Source organism: Pseudorasbora parva, chromosome 11 (assembly GCF_024679245.1).
Source record: "Pseudorasbora parva isolate DD20220531a chromosome 11, ASM2467924v1, whole genome shotgun sequence".
Lineage (NCBI taxonomy): Eukaryota > Metazoa > Chordata > Actinopteri > Cypriniformes > Gobionidae > Pseudorasbora > Pseudorasbora parva.
The window spans coordinates 45,870,820-45,894,306 of record NC_090182.1 but is presented as its reverse complement, the minus strand read 5'-3'; the positions used below and the strand labels follow the sequence as shown (position 1 = coordinate 45,894,306).

The window sequence follows — 23,487 nt, the reverse complement described above, 5'->3', positions numbered from 1 at the left end:
CGTCGTTACGCGTTAAAACAGCACTAGGTAACTTTTCAACCTTCATAATATACTTTTCAAGACTCTTGTGATGATAAATCGACTTACAATAGGTTGAATGACACGTCTGCCATAGCCTGATGGGGTCTGTATCGTTTTTAATTGTACTTTTAAACTTCGGGTTTCGGGTAGTAACCCGAGAACAAAAAGAACTACAAAATTCGACTGCTTTACGGCATATACGTCACTTCCACCAACACACACACTTCCTTACATTCAGACGTGCGAGCCCAACTTTGTTCGTCGGATAATATAGTCATGTCCGAAGCAGCAGAGACAAATAAGAAAGAAAAGGTTTTGTTAGAGGAAAGCAATAAGAGGAAACGGAAAAAGTGATGTGATTAAAGGCAGGACGAGGATCAACATGTGACCAGCGTTTGCTCGTCGGCGTGAGCTGAAGGAGGCGTGCCCGACCGATGCTGTCCTGCTTGTTACGGTGATTACCGACCACTCAAACACTGAACTGAAGTATCATAGATTCTGTAAAACGCTAACCAATAGACTACTATAATGACGCTGGCTTGTAAACGTGAGCATCGTGATTATTTAGCGTTTGAAAGAAAAAATAAAACCCATGAAATGATATTCATATGACATGCTGAAGCATATGCCACTGACTGTACCTGGGATGAAGAGATTTCACACGCGCCGCCAGAAGAACAGCTGCATGTGAACTCCTCCTGCAGTGCTCAGGGGAACTGTTAGTGCTGCACCGACCCACGGGACGCTTTTATGAAGTTATTTGGCCCGCCCCGCACCACTGTATATATTTTTACCACCCGCCCCGCAACCATTAAATAGACATACGGGGTCCGCGGGTTATGAGACGACCCGCGCATCACTAGTTCAGGGCTATCAGGGTTGTCATGTCAACAAATGCACGCGCGATGGCATCCCCTGATGTAGGATGACAGAGCTTACAACAGTAGTGGAGGACATTATTTTTTCCAAACTGTGGGGGGACCCCGAGAGCAAAAGTAGCCAAGTGCGGCTTTAATTGTCACTTTTAATCTCAGAATTCTGACTTTTTCTCACAATTGCGAGTTATAAAGTCAGGATTCGGAAATATAAAGTCAATTTTTTTAATTTAGTGGCGGAAACGGGCTTCCATATATTCCTCTACACCAACTTGTATTGATTTTTTCACGGTGTTTGTAATGCATTATGGGATTGCCATCACTGTGAAGGACTTGTGTGGCACTGACTTGCATTTTAGTCAAAAGATGGCATTTTAAAACAATCTTTCAGTAAAAATGACACCAATGCTTTTCAAGTCAAATGTACAATTTAGAATTTTTGCTGCTGAAAAACGAGGAACAGACAAAGAAATGATTTTTGACCATCATAAACTTTAATAATGACACCCAGAATGCAATCTGAATAATTACTTTTCACCCACAACAAAGTGAAAATTTCATTAATGTCGCAAAACGCTTGTCACATAAAAATAGCATTTCATGAAAAGGATCACACATCTTTGAATACATTGGATGTTTTTTTCTGACTGATTGGCAAACACAATAACATCACGGGCTTGTACAGACGTCTCGCTCTCTCTGGTCAACCTGCACGTAACGCGCATCAAGACGCATGGCTTGCTTTGCAATTATAAGTAGAAACATACTGTCAGTAGTGCAACACTGTGCTTTCTCCATCCGTGTCCCACAGACCCCCAAACAGTGAGTAAAAGAGCCAATACAAAACACACGAAAGCCACATTACACAACACTAGTAGCCGAGTAATAAGGGCGGACTTTATACGTCAGCATCGGCAACGAACGCAGATTATTAAGTGCAGGTGTTAAGAGATATTTCACCTAAAAATGAAAATACTAGCATTTAAATCCCCCTCATGGGGTTTCAAACCAGCATGCATTTCAAAGGAAGATTTGCTGGAAACCAAACATTTCTGACTTCCAAATGTTTTGTCCGTACAATGGAAGTCAATGGCGACCAAAACTCGCAAATTACTTCAAAATATCATTTCACGTCCCACAGAAGAAATGCACAACCATGAGGGGTAGTGTTTTCATTCTTAAGTGCTTTTAAAGGGATAGTTCACCCAAAAATGCTAATTCTGTCATCATTTACTGACCCTCATGTTGTACCAAACCTGAATGAGTTTCTTCTGCTGAACACAAAAGAAGATATTTGGAAGGTTTGGAAAAACATGAGGGTGAGTAAATAATGACAGAATTAGCATTTTTGGGTGAACTATCCCTTTAAATGCGGCTGGCAGTGTCCAAACAATTCTGACTTTTTGTCCATACAATGGAAGTCAATGGCGACCAAAACTGGCAAATTACTTCAAAATATCATTTTACGTCCCACAGAAGAAATGCACAACCATGAGGGGTAGTGTTTTCATTCTTAAGTGCTTTTAAGTGCGGCTGGCAGTGTCCACGCCTCTTTTAAAGAGGGAAAACGCACTCGCAATTTTGGCTTGGTTTGGAAAAAGTGCACGGTGTTATCCCTCAGAAAACTTTTAGGAGAAGCTCGTAAGTTGCATTGATGATCCCCCAGGACAGGAGCGAGCGATGGTAGTTGAGCGTCGCTCCGCGGAAAAGTAGGACGATGCTCCCGCCTCTTTCCCGCCAAACCGTCATTAACACCTGACGGCAGGGAACGAACTCCCCCCCAACCTGGGCCTGCGCTCGGGATTTGACCACGTTTAGCGGGTAAAACATGATGCCGAGGGCCGCGCCCAAAAGCCCGCCGCACACAAAGTCATTGGCCATGTGACCGGCCCGAGTTCGGGCGTCAGGCAGCCGCTGTTTAATAGGCCCGCGCAGCCCAAAAAACAGAATGTTACTCGGCCCGTTTCGCAGCAAAATCGGCACGAGGCCGCGGTAACACTCCCTCACGCCGTACTCCCGCAAAAGAGTCCTGAAAGTGTGGGCGGTGTTGTTAAATCGGCCGTTGTGCCGGTGATCCTGGAGCAGAGTTTGCACTCGTTCGAAAGGCGTAAGGGCGGCTTCGGCCGTGCCAGCCAATGCTGCGGCTGCGCTCCGCGTAATGATCTCAGGAGTGCCACTACTGCGGGCCTGCCGCAAAAGCAGCCGGGAAAAATCCTCATACAAGCCGAACATGATGGCCACGGTGGTGGATTTCTGCAGGAGGGGCGGCACGAGCCCTCTGTACAGACGGCCCAACCCGTCCCGCTGCAGCTGACGCACCGCCTCGCTCATCCGCACCCCGTGGAGCTGCTGCCGAAACAAGACTTTCTGAATGGGGAAGGTCACGATGATATTGGTGAATGCCGCAAACGAGCCGCACACATAGTGCTTTCCTCGAGCGCCCAGATCGGCTCCGATTAGTGCGTGGCCACCCTTACCCAACTCGCCCTGTGGGTCCATAGTAGTAACGACCCCCATAGGAAACTAAGCATCTGACGGGTCAGCAGAAGCGATCCAGGCAAACGCCCATTCCAGCCTGTAAAAGACAGAAAAAAGTGATCAGTAACTGTAATGAGTAATGCTGCGTTCACAGGGCTGCTCGATTATGGAAAAATATTGATCACGATTATTCTGGTCAATATTGAAATCACGATTATGTAACACGATTATTTCACATGACTTTAGGAATGTGTTGCATTTATTAAAAAGACACCTTTCAACAATTTTTAAATTGTAACATTTGTTGTACTTTTTTAACTATTAAAATAAATAATATAACATATTCAAACGCCCCATTCCAGCCTCTAAAAGACAGAAAATAAAGCGGACAGTAAATGTAATGAGTAATGGTGCGTTTACAGTAGGGGTGACCCCGAATAGTCGAAGATTCGATGCATCGATATGCGGAGCCGGATTTGACCACCGATCTCACGGTCGAATCTTCGCGGGTTTTATGAAACGAGGATCATACAATTCTGGCAATGTGGGGGTGCTCAATATTTTAAAGACGTGGCGCGGCGCTGAGCTTCACGTCCGGTGTGTGCGACCCCTTTAAGGCCGCTAAGCTTCGCACCTTTAAAATTCAAACACATTAAATGTGTACACACACCGGAGGCGGCATTCGACGCCTGTCAGCAGCAACTCAGGAAGTTGTTTAAAGGGGCGGTTTCATGCGATTTGACTTTTGTAACTTTAGTTAGTGTGTAATGTCGCTGCTTAAGCATAAACAGTATCTGCAAAGTTACAGCGCTGAAAGTTCAATGCAAACGGAGATATTGTCTTTTAAAGTTACAGCAGTTTATTGCCTACAAAAGCGGCCGGTTTGGACTACAACAAGCTTCTTCCTGGGTTGGTGACATCATAAACCCTCGCTAGTCTCCGCAGATGTGACTTCTGCACGTAATGGGAAGGGGCGTGGCCTTAACCTGTGCTTGGCACTTCAGCCAATAAAAATACAGGAAACTACATTTGGCCATCTGACCAATCTAAGACCATTGCGTTTTTCTGAGGGAGGGGCTTCATAGAAGCAGGAAGCAAACGAGCCGTTCAAAGCACAGACAGCGGAGGGGAATAAAGGGAGAATAGAAGAAAAATACAGCGTTTAAAAAAGAAGAAGTATTAAGACATGTTATACTGTGGCCCATAAACACAACCAAGCCTAAAAAAAAAAACACGGAACCGCCCCTTTAAAATCCAGCCACGCCACAGAGCGCCATTTCAAGGTTTTATATTAAATCTTAGATTATATTTCGCTCAAATTGTCATTGTACTGATTTCACCCTAAACTACAAGATACACACTTATCGTGAAGCTCTTCTCTTTTTCATCACGTGCTGATAGACTGGCACATCAAACAGTGAGATTCCATACAGCAAGTGAGAGATGCATTAATGGATCCAAAACTAGTGTTTTTTCTGCTTTGTAAGAGTTTTCTGCGTTGCCTACGTTCTCTTCAATAGATCCTGAGTCTTCACACAAACGCAATTCATCCACACTGTGAGTGTTACCGCTCTTTACGACCATTTAACCAAACAAACGGCATATAAAACTCCACAAAATAAGCTTATAATAAGTTATCAAAGATGCAACAGCATGTTCATATATATTTCCGATGCAGAGAACAAATTGCGAATGGCTGTGCATTTAACTGTGCACTGAATTATAGCGTCACAGGATGTGTGTATTTGTTTAACGCTGAGCTTACAAATCCATGTGTGTATTGTGTTGTTTGTAACTTAATGGTAATTGGCAGCGTGCATTTGTGGGAAGCGTTGATGCTTTCAATGAGAGCGAAATAAAATGGTCTGGCGTTGATGTGCTGTCAGACAGCAGTTTTATTGCAGAAATGTGAAGTATGGCTCCCCAGCATACAAAAACAGCTGGATGCTAATTTGCATATGTTGAGCAATTTGCATAATTAGCATAATCGCCCATTTGACCACATATTTTGCACTGTATGGCCAATTTCTACAATATGCGAGTGGTTTTAGGCATTTTAATTTGCTTTATGAGTCAGTCCACGGCAGTGTTAATAAACCTGCCAGAGTACCAACACAATACACACACTCAGAAAATATCCTCAAATTATCGGTAACGATATGATCATTTGTCCCACAGTCCGAGTAACGAGCTTCATCTCCGAGTCGTGTGAGATCTGATCTGGTTTTATTGACCAGTGGTTGCAGGTAGAGTCTAAACTTTTGAAATCATTTTGCGTCACTAACTGCTGAGATAAGACACGTTACCTAACCAAAGATCAAGCGTCCCAGACAGGACGGGGGCAGGAGGGCCTTTTAGACTCAAATCACCTTTATATTGTTTGTCTTATGGTAAGATAATTCCCATTTAATTAATCAAAAGTGAGCATACGAGTGCGCGATCATCTCAAGGCACAGGCGAAACCTCATGCACGGGTCAATTCTGAGAGTTTGCATTTTCCAAACACACATTTAGATGTTTATTTTATTGCACTTTATCTATCTGTAGATTTTAATCATATCTTTAAGCAGCTTCACATACACTAACCTTTACAGTTTTAATATATATATATATATAGTCTGATGGTTTCATAGCATTTGTATGACATTACGTGACATACAGGAGATCTCTTCTAACGCATGCGTTAAACTTGGCACCAAGCAGTGCGAGCGTTTTGTTAATAATGTTAAATGAGACTTGAAGAGGGGGATTTTCAGAAGGAATATAGCACAAGAACCACAGAATCTGTGAATAATTTTAACTAAATAAGAAGATCATACAAAATGCATGTTATTATTTATTTAATGCTGTCCTGAATAAGATATTTATGTTACAAAAAAATTACATATAAACAAAAAAATGACCTTAAAATGACCTTGTTTCCCTGATGATCCACGGCTGTGTGTGTTTGTGTCGTTCCCTGATGATCCATGTCTGTGTGTGTTTGTGTCGTTCCCTGATGATCCATGTCTGTGTGTGTGTGTCGTTCCCTGATGATCCACGGCTGTGTGTGTTTGTGTCGTTCCCTGATGATCCATGTCTGTGTGTGTGTCGTTCCCTGATGATCCATGTCTGTGTGTGTATGCGTTTCCCTGATGATCCACGGCTGTGTGTGTTTGTGTCGTTCCCTGATGATCCATGTCTGTGTGTGTGTGTCGTTCCCTGATGATCCACGGCTGTGTGTGTGTGTGTGGTTCCCTGATGATCCATGTCTGTGTGTGTGTGTGTCGTTCCCTGATTATCCATGTCTGTGTGTGTGTGTGTCGTTCCCTGATGATCCACGGCTGTGTGTGTGTGTGTGGTTCCCTGATGATCCACGGCTGTGTGTGTGTGTGTGGTTCCCTGATGATCCACGGCTGTGTGTGTGTGTGGTTCCCTGATGATCCACGGCTGTGTGTGTGTGTGGTTCCCTGATGATCCACGGCTGTGTGTGTTTGTGTGGTTCCCTGATGATCCACGGCTGTGTGTGTGTGTGGTTCCCTGATGATCCACGGCTGTGTGTGTTTGTGTGGTTCCCTGATGATCCACGGCTGTGTGTGTGTGTGGTTCCCTGATGATCCACGGCTGTGTGTGTTTGTGTGGTTCCCTGATGATCCACGGCTGTGTGTGTGTGTGTGGTTCCCTGATGATCCACGGCTGTGTGTGTTTGTGTGGTTCCCTGATGATCCACGGCTGTGTGTGTTTGTGTGGTTCCCTGATGATCCACGGCTGTGTGTGTTTGTGTGGTTCCCTGATGATCCACGGCTGTGTGTGTGTGTGGTTCCCTGATGATCCACGGCTGTGTGTGTTTGTGTGGTTCCCTGGTGATCCACGGCTGTGTGTGTGTGTGTGGTTCCCTGATGATCCACGGCTGTGTGTGTTTGTGTGGTTCCCTGGTGATCCACGGCTCTGTGCGTGTGTGTGCGCGCGTTTCCCTGATGATCCACGGCTGTGTGTGTGTGTGTGTGGCTCCCTGATGATCCACGGCTCTGTGCGTGTGTGCGCGCGTTTCCCTGATGATCCACGGCTGTGTGTGTGTTTGTGTCGTTCTCTGATGATCCACGGCTCTGTGCGTGTGTGTGCGCGCGTTTCCCTGATGATCCACGGCTGTGTGTGTGTTTGTGTCGTTCTCTGATGATCCACGGCTCTGTGCGTGTGTGTGCGCGCGTTTCCCTGATGATCCACGGCTGTGTGTGTGTTTGTGTCGTTCTCTGATGATCCACGGCTCTGTGCGTGTGCGCGCGCGTTTCCCTGATGATCCACGCAACAGCTGTGTGCTTTGTGATGGTTGTTCTTGAATCTCTTGTTTGTCCTGATCAGTTAAACTGACGTCACACTCACCCTTGAATCGTCAGGGAATGACACCCACCCGCGCGTGCACACACAGACACACACCTGTGGATCGTCAGGGAATGACACCCACCCGCGCGTGCACACACAGACACACACCTGTGGATCGTCAGGGAATGACACCCACCCGCGCGTGCACACACAGACACACACCTGTGGATCGTCAGGGAATGACACACACCCGCGAGTGCACACACACACACACACACACACCTGTGGATCGTCAGGGAATGACACACAGGATTAAGAATCAAGGGTGTGTAAACTGTTGAGCACGGTCAATTTTTTAAATTCAGCATTTTTTTTTCACTTTTATGTAAAAATCTTATTCAGGACAGTACTAAACAAATTACATGCATTTTGTATGACCCTCTTATTTTCTTTAAATTATTCACATTTTCACATATTCTGCAAGCGGTTCACAAACTTTTTCTTGCAACTGTATAGTCATGTAAGTCGCTTTACTGTCCTGTGATTGGCCTTTTCCTCTGTGAAAGGGCCGTGTAACTTCACTAAACGTCGTCTCCTGTGTTTCGGTGAGTTGTGCGGGTCTGAAAGCACATGAGGGTGTAACACACAGTCTCGTTTTGACATTGACTCACTCCTTAAAGTTGCTCAAAAGAAACCCAGGAGGGTGAATGCACTACAAGCATGTGCAAGACTTCTCCAAAAATAACACCACACATGTGGAGGTCGGGGAAGATCCTATGGGGACTCCTGAAGGTCATGGAGAGGATTGGGTCGTGCCATAATCTGCTGTCATGATAACAAGACAGATGCATAACTCAAACCTCATTTATCAGAACAAAACCCTCATGAGTGACAGCTGATGGTGTTGACAGCTCAGTGCCTCTTTAACCCATTTAACACTTAAATGTGACTTTAGAGAATCACACACCACTCATAAAGGACTTTAAATATGTGTGGCTAATGATATGATATGTCTGACTTACTAAAAATCATCTCAGAAAGCCAGAGCTGATCAAAGCCAAAGCAAAATGAGGGACTCAGATGTGTCCATTACATTAATATTATAATATTAATCAGCACCTTTGATAAATAAACCCAGCTAACAGGCTGCTGCTATCACTACAGTGCCAAAATAGAGGATAGGCACACAAAAACACCAATATATCAGATTAAATGCGTCATATGACACCAATATATTTTTTTTTCTCTGTGTAAACTACGTTGTGTTGCTCTTTTTTGACCACAGCGCGTCCTTACTGTGTCAATAACTCTCAAATATCACTTAAATGTACATACATTAACTCTATATTTAAGTTTAAAAGCTTAAATGTGTTTTGTGTCACTGTAAAAACACACCTACATCGAAGCTAACTGTTCATGCTAATCCTGTGACAGCACAAGTTCAGGTGTTTACACCGGGAGATCTTACTTTAAAAAGTGTTTATATGTGTAAGTATTTGAAGCTGAGTATTTCGTAGCGCTAAATGTATGTAGTTGACTACCTTGTGGTTGCGGTCCGGGGAAAGTCACGGCTCTGTTGGGCTGGTTTGTGTCAGTGTGAGTGTGAGGCGGAAACGCGTCCTTAAGTTTCTAGTGTTTCCACTTCAGATGTGAGAGTGAGCGACCGGAAGTAGCCGCGAAAGAATTGCTTGTAGTGTTTCCACTCTGCGTGGCGATCGTAAGGTAAAAACCACTGGGGGGCGCACGCTGGACGCACGACACTGCATAATGTATATTATTATTATTATTATTATTATTATTATTATTATTATTATTATGTGTTTATAATATTTGTGTATATATAGGCTATTTAATCTTTATAATATTTTTATTTACTTTTTAATAAAATATACTGTTTAAAATCTAAATGTTTTCAAATTCACAAACTTTAATGACTGCAAATAGACCAAGGCGAGGTATAACTACAAACACCCATATGTTTACCCAAATTATGTATTAAACGAACATCTTTGTTTGTAAAGACAATTTGTTTTGAATAACACAACAAAACACAGTCGCCAGAACAGCAGAGGGCAGTAGAGACTGAAATGACGCGTTGCCTCGCCTTGTGCGCGTTACGCAAAACCGGGATCTGCCATTTACGTTTGTAGGGGACGTTTAAATAATGTATTTTAATCTGTAAAATAATAATGTATGAAAAGTAAATGCATTTTCTTCATTAAAATAAATTAAAATTATAAATACAGATAAATAATAAAATATAATTTCTACTTTTTATATAAACGAAACGCTTAGCCTACCGTTGTTCAGTCGCCCCCCGTTACTGTGATTGTTCAGTTCTCGCGTTCAAACCTATGGTTCAAACATTCGCGGTAAAAACACTTCCATTGACGGACTTTTAGTTTCTGATCGTTGTTGCTGTTGTTTATGCAGATAATTGTATATAATTAAAATTATGTAAAGATGAGTAGGATGGCGAAAACACTGAAAGCTGTTCAGCGGGAGCTACAGGTGAGTGTTGATGAGAAAAACATTTTATTAATTGTATTTTTGACATTTCTAGTATTTAATATTGCTAATGATATTAATGTCACACGTAATATTATACATTGCATAGTATTTTATTGTAGTATGTTTTTTTAACTTAAATTCATAAAATATAATATATCACCAATATTATGTAATACTGTCATTGTTTTTTATAATACGGTATTTAATATTAATAAATTATGATTATGACGTCTATATACGTTATGTGTTATGTTTTTATCCCTTGTAGTTCCTGAAACATGTTGTTTTAATGCCACATTTATATTATGTAATAACAATGTTTATTATTGATTTTATGATAAATAATAATATTACTAACTTACCAACTATATATATATATATATATATATATATATATATATATATATATATAGTGAGAGAGAGAGAGAGAGAGAGAGAGAGAGAGATTATCATTATTATTATTATTATTATTATTATTATTATTATTATTACTTATGCTCATATATTCCTAGCTTTAGTAATATTTTATCATTTACATTTTCATGCCATTAAAGCATTTCTGAATTTGAGAGAGCGAGAGAATTGTGTGTGTGTGTTTTTTTTTTGAATATATAATATAAACAAAAACTGTGTTAGATGCGATAAATTGAAATTAATTGATTTGACAACACTAATATTAAATAATATTATATATGTAATATAGGATTGACTTGTGGATTAAAGTACCAGTTAATAATATATGCATTGTATTGTACATGCAATTATTACACAATATTAAGCACTTTTATAAGCAAGTTTGGGCACATTTGACAGACTCTGGTTGTTTATTTCTGTCTTTATTAGAAAGCGAAACAGAACAGCGATGGCACTGAGTCTCCACGAGCTCTGGACATTTCATCCATAGAGAGAGCCAGCTTCTTCCAGGGAGATCAGTATTCTCCACATGGTATGACAAACCTGTAATACGTCTACTGTAAATAAACACTTGCTTTGAAAGGTTAGTTCACCCAAAAATGTAAATTGTGTCATTAATTCCTCCTGTGGTTGGCCAGCCGTCAGTCCTCCGTTCATCTTCACACAGAGATGAAGATATTAGTGTTGAAATCCGATGGCTCAGAAAGGCCTTCATTAACACTTTTTCAAATTTCAGATTTATACTATTGTCCTCAGGAGAGGAAATATGCTTCCACAGACTGTACCAGGTGCAACATTCAGCACACATAACATACACATACTTCACAGAATACATAAATTATTGGTCACATAAATATAAACATACACAGAAGGCATCAGCAACAAACCTATAAGATATGAGAATTAATCACTGTAAATTCAGTGATCTTATTGCTGAAAGTACAAAACTTTTTCCTAGGCGTGATTTTTTATGGGGTAGCTGTCTGTATCTCCGGCCTGAGGGAAGAAGGATGAAGCATTAATTGAGGGGGTGACTAGGATTTTGTATAATAGTCTTTGCTCTATGAATGATAGCAGTGTTAATCAGAGCTGACAAATTGGGAGTTGGAAGACTAATTATTTTTGAACAGGTGTTGGTGATTTTAAGTAGCTTACACCAATGTAATTTCCTCTCTCAAGACCCATAAAGGCACTAAAGACGTCGTTACAAAGCCCATCTCACTACAGCGGCTCTACAATCATTGATGAAGAGATGAAAAGAGTTTTTGTGCGCTAAAAAAACACTAAATAACGACTTATATAGTGATGGGCCGATTTCAAAACAAAGCTTCGAACCGTTACTAATCAGTGAATCGATTCATGATTCGGATCGCGTGTCAAACTGCTGACATTGGCGATCCGAATCATGAATCGATTCACTGATTCATAACGGTTCAAAGCTTTGTTTTGAAATCGGCCATCACTATATAAGTCGTTATTTAGTGTCTTTGTGGGTCTTGAGAGAGGAAATGACATTGGTGTCAATGAAGGCCTTTCTGAGCCATCAGATTTCAACACAAATATGAACGGAGGTCTGACGGGTTTTGAACGACATGAGGAATTAATGCCAGAGTTTTCATTTTTGGGTGAACTAACCCTTTAATGCCATTAGTGTAAGGACTGACAAGCAAGTGTTCTGGATGAAATAAGTGACTTTAGTGTGACTCTTGCTGTGTTTTTCAGGGAACCCACTTCACAGCACCGCTTTAGAGGAAGATCTGAGTCCTGGACCGGCACAGAACCAGCGGTCTGTCCGACCACGAGCTGCCACACCTGGGGAGACTCATAAGGCTAAGGCTAAGGAAAAGGCCCAAACGTTTACCAAGGAACTGAATAAGAGCGCCGCGTCCAAGGAGAACCAGGAACCATCTCAGACACCAAATCAAGGCGTCAGGTAGAGCGAGATCAGGGGGTTTCTGCTGTGCTTCTGCATCACCGTAATAATAACACAACGGCTTTCTGTGTCATAGTAAAGCTAAAGACAGACTTTTACCAACCATATCAGAAGGCAGAGAGGATACAGAGAAGAAGAGAACACGAGTCCCAATGAGCGCTGCGTCCAAGGTGAGCATTTACAGCCCGAAACTGAACTTTTCTTCTCTATTGTGCCGTATATCCGAGTGAAACGCTTCTCAAACAAGAACAAATGTGGGGCGGGGCTTGATTTAGTCCGTGGGGGATTGATTGGATGGCTGTGGTCTGCTATTGGTGGATCTCATGTGAGTGACAGGTAGTATTGGGGACCGAACTCTTTACTTTTTAAGGCACTGACCAAATCACTTCGGTACTACCGTAATTATAAATCAGTACCAAATTTCAGTAACTGAGAACACATCTGGTGATATAGGCTAGTGTCTGTGAATATTAAACGGCAAAAAGACTATTTACGAATCCTGCATGTTTGTGTGAATGAATGGCACTGAACCGCTGTTTATTTACCCCCCCCCCCCCCCCCCCCCCCACACACACACACACAGAATTGCGCATGACAATCGCGTTTCCATCTCATACGAGGACATGAACGCATGAATTTCATATCTAGAGCCGCTCTGAGAGTCACTTTATCACTTTACCATTTCATTTGAGAAAAAACTACCGTCATAAACACACACAAACCATCAAAGCACCCCGTCAAAATAAAGGTTTGGTTTAACTTGAGAAATATATTAGCTACTGTTGTACAGTAGAATTTAGATATGTCTCAGTGTAATAATAATACTAACACTAATGTAATAATTATAAACTATCAAAACTTTATTTTTTAAGTAATATATCTCAATTTTTCTTCCATGTTTTAATTTTAACAGTATAAAGCTCAGTTGTGCAGCTTTGTTTGACATACAGAGCATTGCGAAAACATTCGGCCCCCTTGAACTTTGCGACCTTTTGCCACATTTCAGGCTTCAAACATAATAAGATGAAACTGTAATTTTTTGTGAAGAATCAACAACAAGTGGGACACAATCATGAAGTGGAACGACATTTATTGGATATTTCAAACTTTTTTAACAAATCAAAAACTGAAAAATTGGGCGTGCAAAATTATTCTGCCCCCTTAAGTTAACCCTTTGCAGCGCCACCTTTTGCTGCGATTACAGCTGTGAGTCTCTCGGGGTTTGTCTCTATCAGTTTTGCACATCGAGAGACTGAAATGTTTGCCCATTCCTCCTGCAGAACAGCTGGAGCTCAGTGAGGTTGGATGGAGAGCGTTTGTGAACAGCAGTTTTCAGTTCTTTCCACAGATTCTCGACTGGATTCAGGTCTGGACTTTGCCTTGGCCATTCGAACACCTGGATATGGTTATTTTTGGACCATTCTATTGTAGATTGTGCTTTATGTTTTGGATCATTGTCTTGTTGGAAGACAAATCTCCGTCCCAGTCTCGGGTCTTTTGCAGACTCCATCAGGTGTTCTTCCAGAATGGTCCTGTATTTGGCTCCATCCATCTTCCCATCAATTTTAACCATCTTCCCTGTCCCTGCTGAAGAAAAGCAGGCCCACACCATGATGCTGCCGCCACCATGTTTGACAGTGGGGATGGTGTGTGTTCAGGGTGATGAGCTGTGTTGCTTTTACGCCAAACATAACGTTTTGCATTGTTGCCAAAAAGTTCAATTTTGGTTTCATCTGACCAGAGCACCTTCTTCCACATGTTTGGTGTGTCTCCCAGGAGGCTTGTGGTAAACTTTAAAGGGTAACTAAACCCCTGTTCACAGCCTAACTCCGCCCTCTGGCAATATTTGAAAAATGCTGCAAAAGTGGGCAGAGCCCAGTGGAGGCAGAGGGGACGAGACGAGGGCGGCGCTGAGCGGGGGGCGTGCACCTGAGACCCGTAGTGACAACTTGTTCGACAGTTGTCAGACTCGCAAAGATTGATAGTGACTGGAGTGAGGACAGTAGTTTTGCAACAGAGCGGTCATCTAAAGTAGAGGACTTTTCTCCACCACCTTCACCTGAAGTGGAGGAGGGTGAAATGTCTGTAGACACAGAGTTTGTTGGCTCAAACTGCTTTAACTCCCGATGCATACGATGCTTTCATTCATTCATGCTAGCGAAGCAGCAGCGCAAGAGAGAATGAGATCACTAACTAATCTATGAACACTGAACAGCCATATCCTTATACTAAATGCCACAAAAAGCGCAGGACCAATAAGTTCAAACCTAATAGCCTATTACAACAGATTTCCTCATATTAAATATTCCTCATGCATTAAATAAAAGTTAGACTACATACGCCCGCAGTCTAGCACGTTACGGATTTGTTGTTCGTTACCACGGCAACCATTTGCGTGTCAGGGTTTGTCTGAAAGCGTCTGAGGTATGAAAATTATCTGTAGACATGACAGGTGGCAAAACTATCAGAAGAAAAGCTTAACATGTACTTACAACTGCATTATATATCTGTATTTTCTTAATTAAGATGTTGAAAGCAAGTGAAGAGAAAGTTTCATTCATAATGTTTCTACTTCATTTAGCATGAGCGCTCATACTGGACTGAAGCCGTTCTCATCATGTGATCACGGAAAACATTTCTCAGGGCGTGGTGAGCTCGTGCCAGGGGCGTGGATAGTGAGCCGTTGGAAGTACAAACCTACGTAACGAAGTACCATAACGTCCAATAGGAAAATTCAACTGCAGTAGCCACCGTTCAACCTTAAGAGGGCAGCACTAAGACGTTTTTATACCATATATTATAGAATTTAAACACTTTAAACCCAACTGTCAAAACATTTACTCGACTCAATGAACAATAATAATAAAGCTCCATTCTTGCAGATCATTAACTAAAAAAAGTTGTTCTAGGGTTTAGTTACCCTTTAAAAGACACTACAAATCCGGCTTTAAACTTCTCCTCAACAGTATCTCAGACCTGTCTGGTGTGTTCCTTGTTCTTCATGATGCTCTCTGCGCTTTAAACGGACCTCTGAGACGATCACAGTGCGGGTGCATTTATACGGAGACTTGATTACACACAGGTGGATTCTCTTTATCATCATTAGTCATTCAGGTTAACATTGGATCATTCAGAGATCCTCACTGAACTTCTGGAGAGAGTTTGCTGCACTGAAAGTAAAGGGGCCGAATAATTTTGCACGCCCAATTTTTCAGTTTTTGATTTGTTAAAAAAGTTTGAAATATTCAGTAAATTTCATTCCACTTCATGATTGTGTCCCACTTGTTGTTGATTCTTCACAAAAAATTACAGTTTCATCTCATTATGTTTGAAGCCTAAAATGTGGCAAAAGGTCGCAAAGTTCAAGGGGGCTGAATACTTTCGCAAGGCACTGTAAAAGTTTAATTATTTTTTTGTCTTCTTTTGATTACCAGAAAATACACAACACAGAATGTGTGGGAAATCTTTTCATAGAAATTTAATTAAAAAGAAAAAATAATAACATGGTTGTTTTTATGAATTAATTTGAGTAGCTATAGCCTACTATTTACTGGTAAATATTACAGTGAACAAACATCACAGACAATGGCAGCTCTGGCATAATGTCAATAACACTTCTATAATGACTTACAGTTTCTGCACAGTTATTGTTTTTTTTAGTTTTATACAGTCTGTTATCTCTCAAGTACCGGTACTAAAATGTGAACATTACGCAACTTTAGTGACAGGTTGCCCCGCCCTTATCGTCAGAGAAGATAGAAGAGAGGGGAAGATATTCTGACTCAAGATTACCAGGAACATTAATTTAAAACAATAATGTTGTGAACGGATAAATCATTTATAATAAGCACTGCAATATTCAATAAAACAATAATTGCCTCTCTTTCCCCCCATTCAATTTCATGATGTCTTTAATGCATGAGAGAGACATGGAAAGGAGTTTATTTGGAATGCATGTTTTTATTTTTCCAGAAAGCAGGAAAAGGTCAGAGGTCAGCGAAAGAGACCGCAGGAGCGGCTCCGAGACCGCAGAGGTCACCGCCGTCCTCAGAGGAGCTGACCGATGAGGATGAAAGTTTTGTAAGTCTCATGTCTTCAGCCATCAGCATCTACACACACAGGACAGGCCAAAAGTTTGGACACATTACCATTTGTAATGTTTTTGAAAGAAGTTTCTTCTGCTCATCAAGCCTGCATTTATTTGATCAAAAATACAGAATTTTTTTTAAAATATTGTGATTATATTATTACAATTTAAAATATTTGGTTTTCAATTTAGTATACTTTAAATGCTGATTTATTTCTGTGATCAAAGCTGAATGTTCAGGATCATTCCTCCAGTCTTCAGTGATCATGATCCTTCAGAAATCATTCTCAGATGAGGATTCATTAGGAGTGTTGGACACAGTTCTGCTGATTAATATATTCGATGAATAAAAGGTTCAAAAGGTGCATTTATTTTATTTTTGAATAATATAAATCTCCTTTACTACCAATTTGTATCAATTTAACACATCCTTACTGAATAAAATTATTGATTTATTTCAACAACAAAAAGAGAAAAAAAATGACTAACCCCAAATGACTGACCAATAGTGTATATTGTTGTTACAAAAGATTTCTATTTTTAAAACATTTGCTTCTTTTTTTATATTTTAATTGTTTTACTTTTTATTCATCAAAGTATTATAAAAAAGTATCACAGGTTATGAAAAAAAATATTAATCAGCAGAACTGTTTCCAACACTCCTAATGAATCCTCATGAGAATGATTTCTGAAGGATCATGATCACTGAAGACTGGAGGAACCATCCTGAACATTCAGCTCTGATCACAGAAATAAATCATCATTTAAAGTATAATAAATTGAAAACCAAATATTTTAAATTGTAATAATATAATCACAATATTACATATTTTTCTGTATTTTTGATCAAATAAATGCAGGCTTGATGAGCAGAAGAAACTTCTTTCAAAAACATTACAAATAGTAATGTGTCCAAAATTTTGGCCTGTACTGTATGACAGGTGAAATATTGGCCTTATTCTGTTTCTGTCCTTTCTAGCACCAAAGCATGGAGAAGTCTAAAGGGACGAAGAGGAGATCCTCCGCTCGACGGCAGAGCGGCCACAAACACAAAAGGAAGTCTTTATCCTCATCAGGTACTTATTTGGGAAGTTATTTTAAATGTGTGATGTTTTTTTAGTTGCTGAGAACAATGTCTCCAGACATAATTACTTTTTTGTTTGGTTTATATGAGGCATTTAGATATTTACAAATGTATTAATACATTAGTATTTTGCTATATTATTATTAATTTCCTTTGACAACCCCATGATGTGCTCACATAGCCTGTGCCACAAAAGTCACAGTTTCATTCAATGAAATACAATTTAAAACAAATAATACATGTTCATTCAAAAGTGCACCGGAGGGTTAAGATTACTAATATTAATATGACATGTAATATCATATATTGTATTGTATTCCTAAAACATAATATTAATATCACCAATATTATTCTTTATAATATTCATATTAGTACTATTTAGTATTTATTCTATAAGTAATTCATATATTGGCTTAACATTCAATGAAGTTACATTAAAGGGGCGGTGAAATGCTGTTTCATGCATACTGAGCTTTTTACACTGTTAAAGACTTGGATTCCCATCCTAAACCTAGACAAAGTTTCAAAAACTAATGTTGGACGTTTGATGGAGTATTTCTGTGTCAAAAATACTCCTTCCGGTTTCTCACAAGTTTCGGAGAGTTTTTTTCGAGTATGGGTCGGCTTGACGTTAATAGAGCGGAAGGTCCTTGTATGGGCCGTACGGCTCTTCTCCCGGTAGGGTGTGTGTGCGCGTGACTAGAGCGAGAGAGAAAATGCACGCCCATAAACACTCGCTCAGCTGCAGATCCAGTCGTCCGTGAACACTTCTGACGCGCCGCGCTCCACTTTATTCCTCTGGGTGACGTCGAGCGACTTCAACGCTTCAGCACAGCATTCCAGGAAGGCAGCGCTGCATTTGAACGCAGAAATGACGGGAAGCTTCACAGCATCGCGGATCTCCACGGTCACTGGACAGGACTTCATCAAATCATACCAAAGAAGTGTGTTTTTGACGAAGCGGTCCCAGCGATAAAGGTTCGGTCCTGGAAGCAGGCAGTGAGTAAAACTGCTTCAAATGTCTGTGCTGTCGGCTATCGTCGCGCGAGTAAACATCAGTAAACGACACGATCGCCGCTTCGTCATTCAAATGCGCTAACGGACTCCATTGTTGTTCTCTGTATAACGTTACACTAGTCTGACGTGCAAAACCGTTTTGCTTGCTACTGCTAAGGTTTAGTCCCATACAATAGTCCATAAACCGAATCATGTCCTCATAAACTGCGAGTAAAGACACACAGATGTTGACCGGCCACTAAATACAGTCCATACCACAGAGACGGACGTCCTGCTGCTGCTGTTTCTCCTGTTCAATTTATTTCAGCCTCCGGATCTGATTCTGGATCATTATCTGTATTAGCTGAGATAGCCATGGGTTTCTCCACGCTTGAGGACATCACCGCTTTGTTCGCGCTTGTCATTCTTTAGCTCCACCCACACGATACGCCTCCAGCCGCTCGTTTTTTTCCGGAAAGACTCGGTAAAGCCCATATTTCTTTTATAAATATAATAAAACTAAAGACTTTTTAGAGATATGAAGGATGCAATACTACTCTATAGGTACTCAAGATTGACATGAGATTGACTGAAACTGAGTGTTTCACCCCCCCCCTTTAATTATGTGTATATATGTGTGTGTGTGTGTGTGTATATATATATATATATATATAAAAAGAATGTGTGTGTACTGTGTATAATTATGTATATAAATGCACACTCATATTTATATTTAAGAAATATTTGCATATGTGTATTTATATACATTTATAATTTATTTAATATAAATATAAACACATTTTTCTTAAATGTATAATATGTGTGTTTATTAATATGTTCATAATAATTATACATATATTTTTGATTTTGAATGTGATTAATCATTTGACAGCAATACACACATTGTGCAAAATGTTTTATTAATTCAATGTATTTTAAATGTGTGCCGTTTCTATTTGTACTTGTCTTGGTACTGGAAGTTTTTTTCCCGTTCGTTGTCTCTATATCCACTTCAAAAACATCTTTAAAAATATAGATTGCCATGAGCTAACCCAAACAGCAGAGATGAATCGCAACATTACAAACTTTAGTGATTCCTCTCAGTGCTGGGAATGCATGATCTGATCGAATTGTTTTAGATAAAAGCTAAACTGTCCTTCTCCAGAGACAACTGGCCCGTCTAAAAGACCCCGAGATCTGAGAAGCCCAGCTGATCTTGACGTGGTGCTCGAAGCTTTCCAGGAGTTTGTCACTCAGTATAAGTAAGTAAAAGGTGTTGTCAGTTCAGTGTTTTTCTAAATAAGTAGAAATCAAACCATCAGATGTTTGCTTCTGGATCTTTGCAGGCAGACCATCGACTCCGACGCGGCCCGACGCTCCATCGATGCTGTCAGTCGCTCGTTTGAGGAGCAGCTCTCAGAGACAGTGAGATCGTTTTACACATCTTTTCATGGAGAACACTGCAAAAAAAGATTTTCTTACTCAGTATTTTTGTCTTGTTTCTGGTCCAAACATCTAAAAATTCTTAAAACAAGAAGTATTTACTAGACAAGCAAAAGTAATTGTCTTGTTTTGGGGAAAAATAACTAAAAATGAAGAGAGTTTTTGCTTAAAATAAGATAAATAATCTACCAATGGGGTGAGAAAAATAATCGTAAAACAAGATTATTTTTCTTACCCCATTGGCAGATTATTTATCTTATTTTAAGCAAAAACTCTCTTCATTTTAAGTTATTTTTCCCCAAAACAAGACAATAATTTGTACTTGTCTAATAAATGTTTCTTAATGCAAGAATTTTTAGATATTTAGACTAGAAACAGGACAAAAATACTATATAATACTATATACAATAAGTAAGAAATGCATTTTTTGCAGTGAATAAATGAAAGTGTTGCTGCTGTCATAATGATATAAACGAGCCACTCGTTCACAGATCACAGCGACAAAGGAACTCAAAAGTGTGAAAAGAGAAAATAACAAGGTAAGTCTTCATTATGTGACTCGTCTGGTAAATACACTGCTCGTCGCCATTATTTAATAGCATAGTTTGTTTTGAAGGCATACCTGTGTGGTTCTGTCTTTCAGATCAATAGAGCTATTAATCAGAAGAGGACCAGGCTTGTGGAAGCCAGTAATGAGCTCATTAAGTAAGCACTGACAAGAACAAAAACTGGATTTTATTTGCTCTTTTGTCACACCCATCTGCCAAAACCGTGTTCACTTTGTGGTAATTAAAGGGTTCGTTCACTTTAAAATGAAAATTAGCCCATGATTTACTCACCCTCCTCAAACCATCCTAGGTGTATATGACATTCTTCTTTCAGACGAACGCAATCAGAGTTACAGTATCTTAACCCCTTAAGTGTCACCCCCCTTTTTGAAAATATACATGAAAATTCACTATCCAAACTTAAATGGTTGCAATTCAAGAATGCTTTGGAATATAGACAGAAGTTTGGTCTCATTTTAAAGAAGACAGTCAGCAGAGTATTGCTCAAGTGAAATCACTTAAAAAAATGTAAGTATAAAAAAGTTATGGAAGTTTAAATGTACTGTAAATCAAATATACTGTACTAGATATTTAATATTTAATATAAAATATATATGTTACAAAATAATGTGGACTCTAAAATTACTATCAAATCAAAGCCATATGTCTAATCAATTTGTGTTCCAAATTTGAAGTTGATATCACAAAAATTGAAGTTCCCATGAGATTTTGTTTAGGCGTTGTACCACAAATAGCCACCGGGTGTCATTGAAATTCCATTGATTTTTTTTAATGCAATTTCCTGTGTCAAATGTATATATTTTTTTGTAAATATCACAAAACAGTTTGCAGATATAGAACCGTGAGACTAAGACCTTTCCGACGATATGCGTTTTGTCAAGATTAGAAAAGGTTTTTATTATAAATCAAATAAATATGTTAAATAAATATGAAACATGACAACGCCACTTGGGGAGGAGCCCTGCTAGAATAATTTAGAGCACCGTTTCCATGGTAACGCAAGGTCTGATTTCAAATCGGCTTGCACAGGATGAATCTTGAGTTCGTAAGCTTTCGAATGATATATAGTTTCTCAACATTAGATTAGAATTGTTTTAAACATGCAGTGGCAAATGGGCCCATCGGTGGGCCAGTGACACTTAAGGTTAATATCCTGATTTTTCCAAGCTTTATAATGGCAGTAAATGGGAGCCCAAAAGTGCATCCATCCATTATAAAAGTTCTCCACACGGCTCCAGGGGTCAATAAAGTCCTTCTGAAGCAAATAGATGTGTTGGTGTAAGAAAAACGTCCATATTCAACACGTTATAAAGTAAAATATCTATTTTCCTGCGGACTGGTGTGCCAATGACATTAGAAGTAGCATAAGCATTTTGATCTGCACGCTCGTTTGCCTGATGAATAGGAATGAAAGGTGTGACAAAGGAAGCCACATTTGATGAATCGCACGGCTGTAATATGTGGTTTGTTTCTGGTCTCAGGGGAAAGGCGAAGCTGAGGGAGCTGCAGAAAGCTCATGATGAGATGGAGCTGAGACTCAAAGCTCTGAGAGAAGGCTCCACTTTGCTCACCGGCCTGCAGGAGCTCAACGGGAAGTACCTGAAGCACCGCAAGGCTCATCCGGTGGAAGTGGAAACGGTGAGGAAGTCTGCAGATGTTCATCATTCCAACTGAAATCTGTACAAGCAAACCACTTTATCCCCTTCTGTCCTTTTCTCCTTTAATTGTTCTGTTTTGTCTGACAGTATGGTCCATCTTGTATGCCTGCCATGTTAATGGAAGCCAGGGGCATCATGGGAACAGAACATCAGCTAAAGACCATCAATGACAATCTGCAGCAGGTTTTAGATGAAACAGAAAACCCATAATCAACACACACTGTACAGCTCAACAAATAAACCGTTAAATGGTATGGTAGTTTGTCACATTATTTATTTGTTTTGAGAATTGATTGTAACTGAAGTATTGTGTGTATATACTTATTACACTGCTCTGTGAAATACTTGATTCTGATTGGTCAATCGCTCATTCCAGCGGTATGTTATTTCCAGATAACACCCGCTCATCCGGGTACTGCGAGTTATCTTGAGCGGTTCTACTTCTGTGCTTAACGCTGGCGCCATCTTGTGGCTTAAACAGCCGTGGGTTACAATGGAAGACTTCAAGGCAGGTTTCCTTTATAAAGTTTTAAATATGGATATTTTTCTTACACAAACGCATCGATTGGAATCAGAAGGCTCTATTAACCCATCAGAGCCGTGTGGAGCACGTTATTTGACGGACAGCTGCATTTAATGGACTTCAGAAACAGCTCCAACTACTGCTGGGATTAACGTTAGCCTGGACTTTTTAAATGTAACTCTGATTGTATTTGTCTGACAGAAGAATGTCATAAACACCTATAATGACTTGAGGGTGAGTAAATCATAGGCTTGGTTTCATTTTTGGCTGAACTAACCCTTACGGCATTCATTCTCAACATTTAGCAGCAATAGATAAAGGCTTAGATCAGGTTGGAGCTGTTTTTCTTCGCGGAAGCTTTGCGTAAGAGCTAATAAAATATTTAATCTCAAGACAATATTGTGTGTCTAATTTATTTGAGACTAGTAGGCGTGTAATAAGCGGGATAATGTCCGCCCAGCCGGTTGTTATCGCAGAATAAACCCCTTCAGAGTGACGCTCCGCTTCGCCTCGGGGTCCTGATCACTCTGAAAGGGTTTATTCTGCGATAACAACCGGCTGGGTGGACATTATCCCTTACTTAAACTCAACCTGTT

The 23,487-nt window shown here is 40.1% G+C and overlaps 3 protein-coding genes across 3 annotated transcripts in view; 1 reads left to right on the top strand and 2 right to left on the bottom strand.

Moving 5' to 3' along the window:
• Positions 1-23,487, bottom strand: part of gnpda2 (glucosamine-6-phosphate deaminase 2) — a 469,370-nt gene that overhangs the window by 110,603 nt on the left and 335,280 nt on the right. The gene's annotated exons all lie outside the window — the stretch shown is intronic.
• slc25a51b (solute carrier family 25 member 51b) lies at positions 1,369-9,337 on the bottom strand. The gene is made up of 2 exons (XM_067456703.1): positions 9,215-9,337; positions 1,369-3,471 (listed from the first exon to the last, which is right to left on the bottom strand). Exon 2 carries the CDS (start codon positions 3,411-3,413, stop codon positions 2,514-2,516), a length of 900 nt encoding a protein of 299 aa, XP_067312804.1. The 5' UTR covers positions 3,414-3,471; positions 9,215-9,337; the 3' UTR covers positions 1,369-2,513.
• On the top strand, positions 9,995-23,072 carry cenpu (centromere protein U). The gene is made up of 13 exons (XM_067456702.1): positions 9,995-10,184; positions 11,028-11,130; positions 12,321-12,531; positions 12,608-12,701; positions 16,504-16,611; positions 17,598-17,694; positions 19,864-19,960; positions 20,045-20,123; positions 20,633-20,680; positions 20,785-20,846; positions 22,192-22,348; positions 22,456-22,619; positions 22,762-23,072. Exons 1-12 carry the CDS (start codon positions 10,137-10,139, stop codon positions 22,576-22,578), a joined length of 1,227 nt encoding a protein of 408 aa, XP_067312803.1. The 5' UTR covers positions 9,995-10,136; the 3' UTR covers positions 22,579-22,619; positions 22,762-23,072.

Coding starts and splice junctions, on each gene's coding strand:
- slc25a51b (XM_067456703.1), bottom strand. CDS start 3,413: ATGGGGGTCGTTACTACTATGGACCCACAGGGCGAGTTGGGTAAGGGT.
- cenpu (XM_067456702.1), top strand. CDS start 10,137: ATGAGTAGGATGGCGAAAACACTGAAAGCTGTTCAGCGGGAGCTACAG. Junction 17,695..19,863: donor GAAGTCTTTATCCTCATCAG/GTACTTATTTGG, acceptor GTCCTTCTCCAG/AGACAACTGGCCCGTCTAAA. Junction 20,124..20,632: donor AGGAGCAGCTCTCAGAGACA/GTGAGATCGTTT, acceptor ACTCGTTCACAG/ATCACAGCGACAAAGGAACT.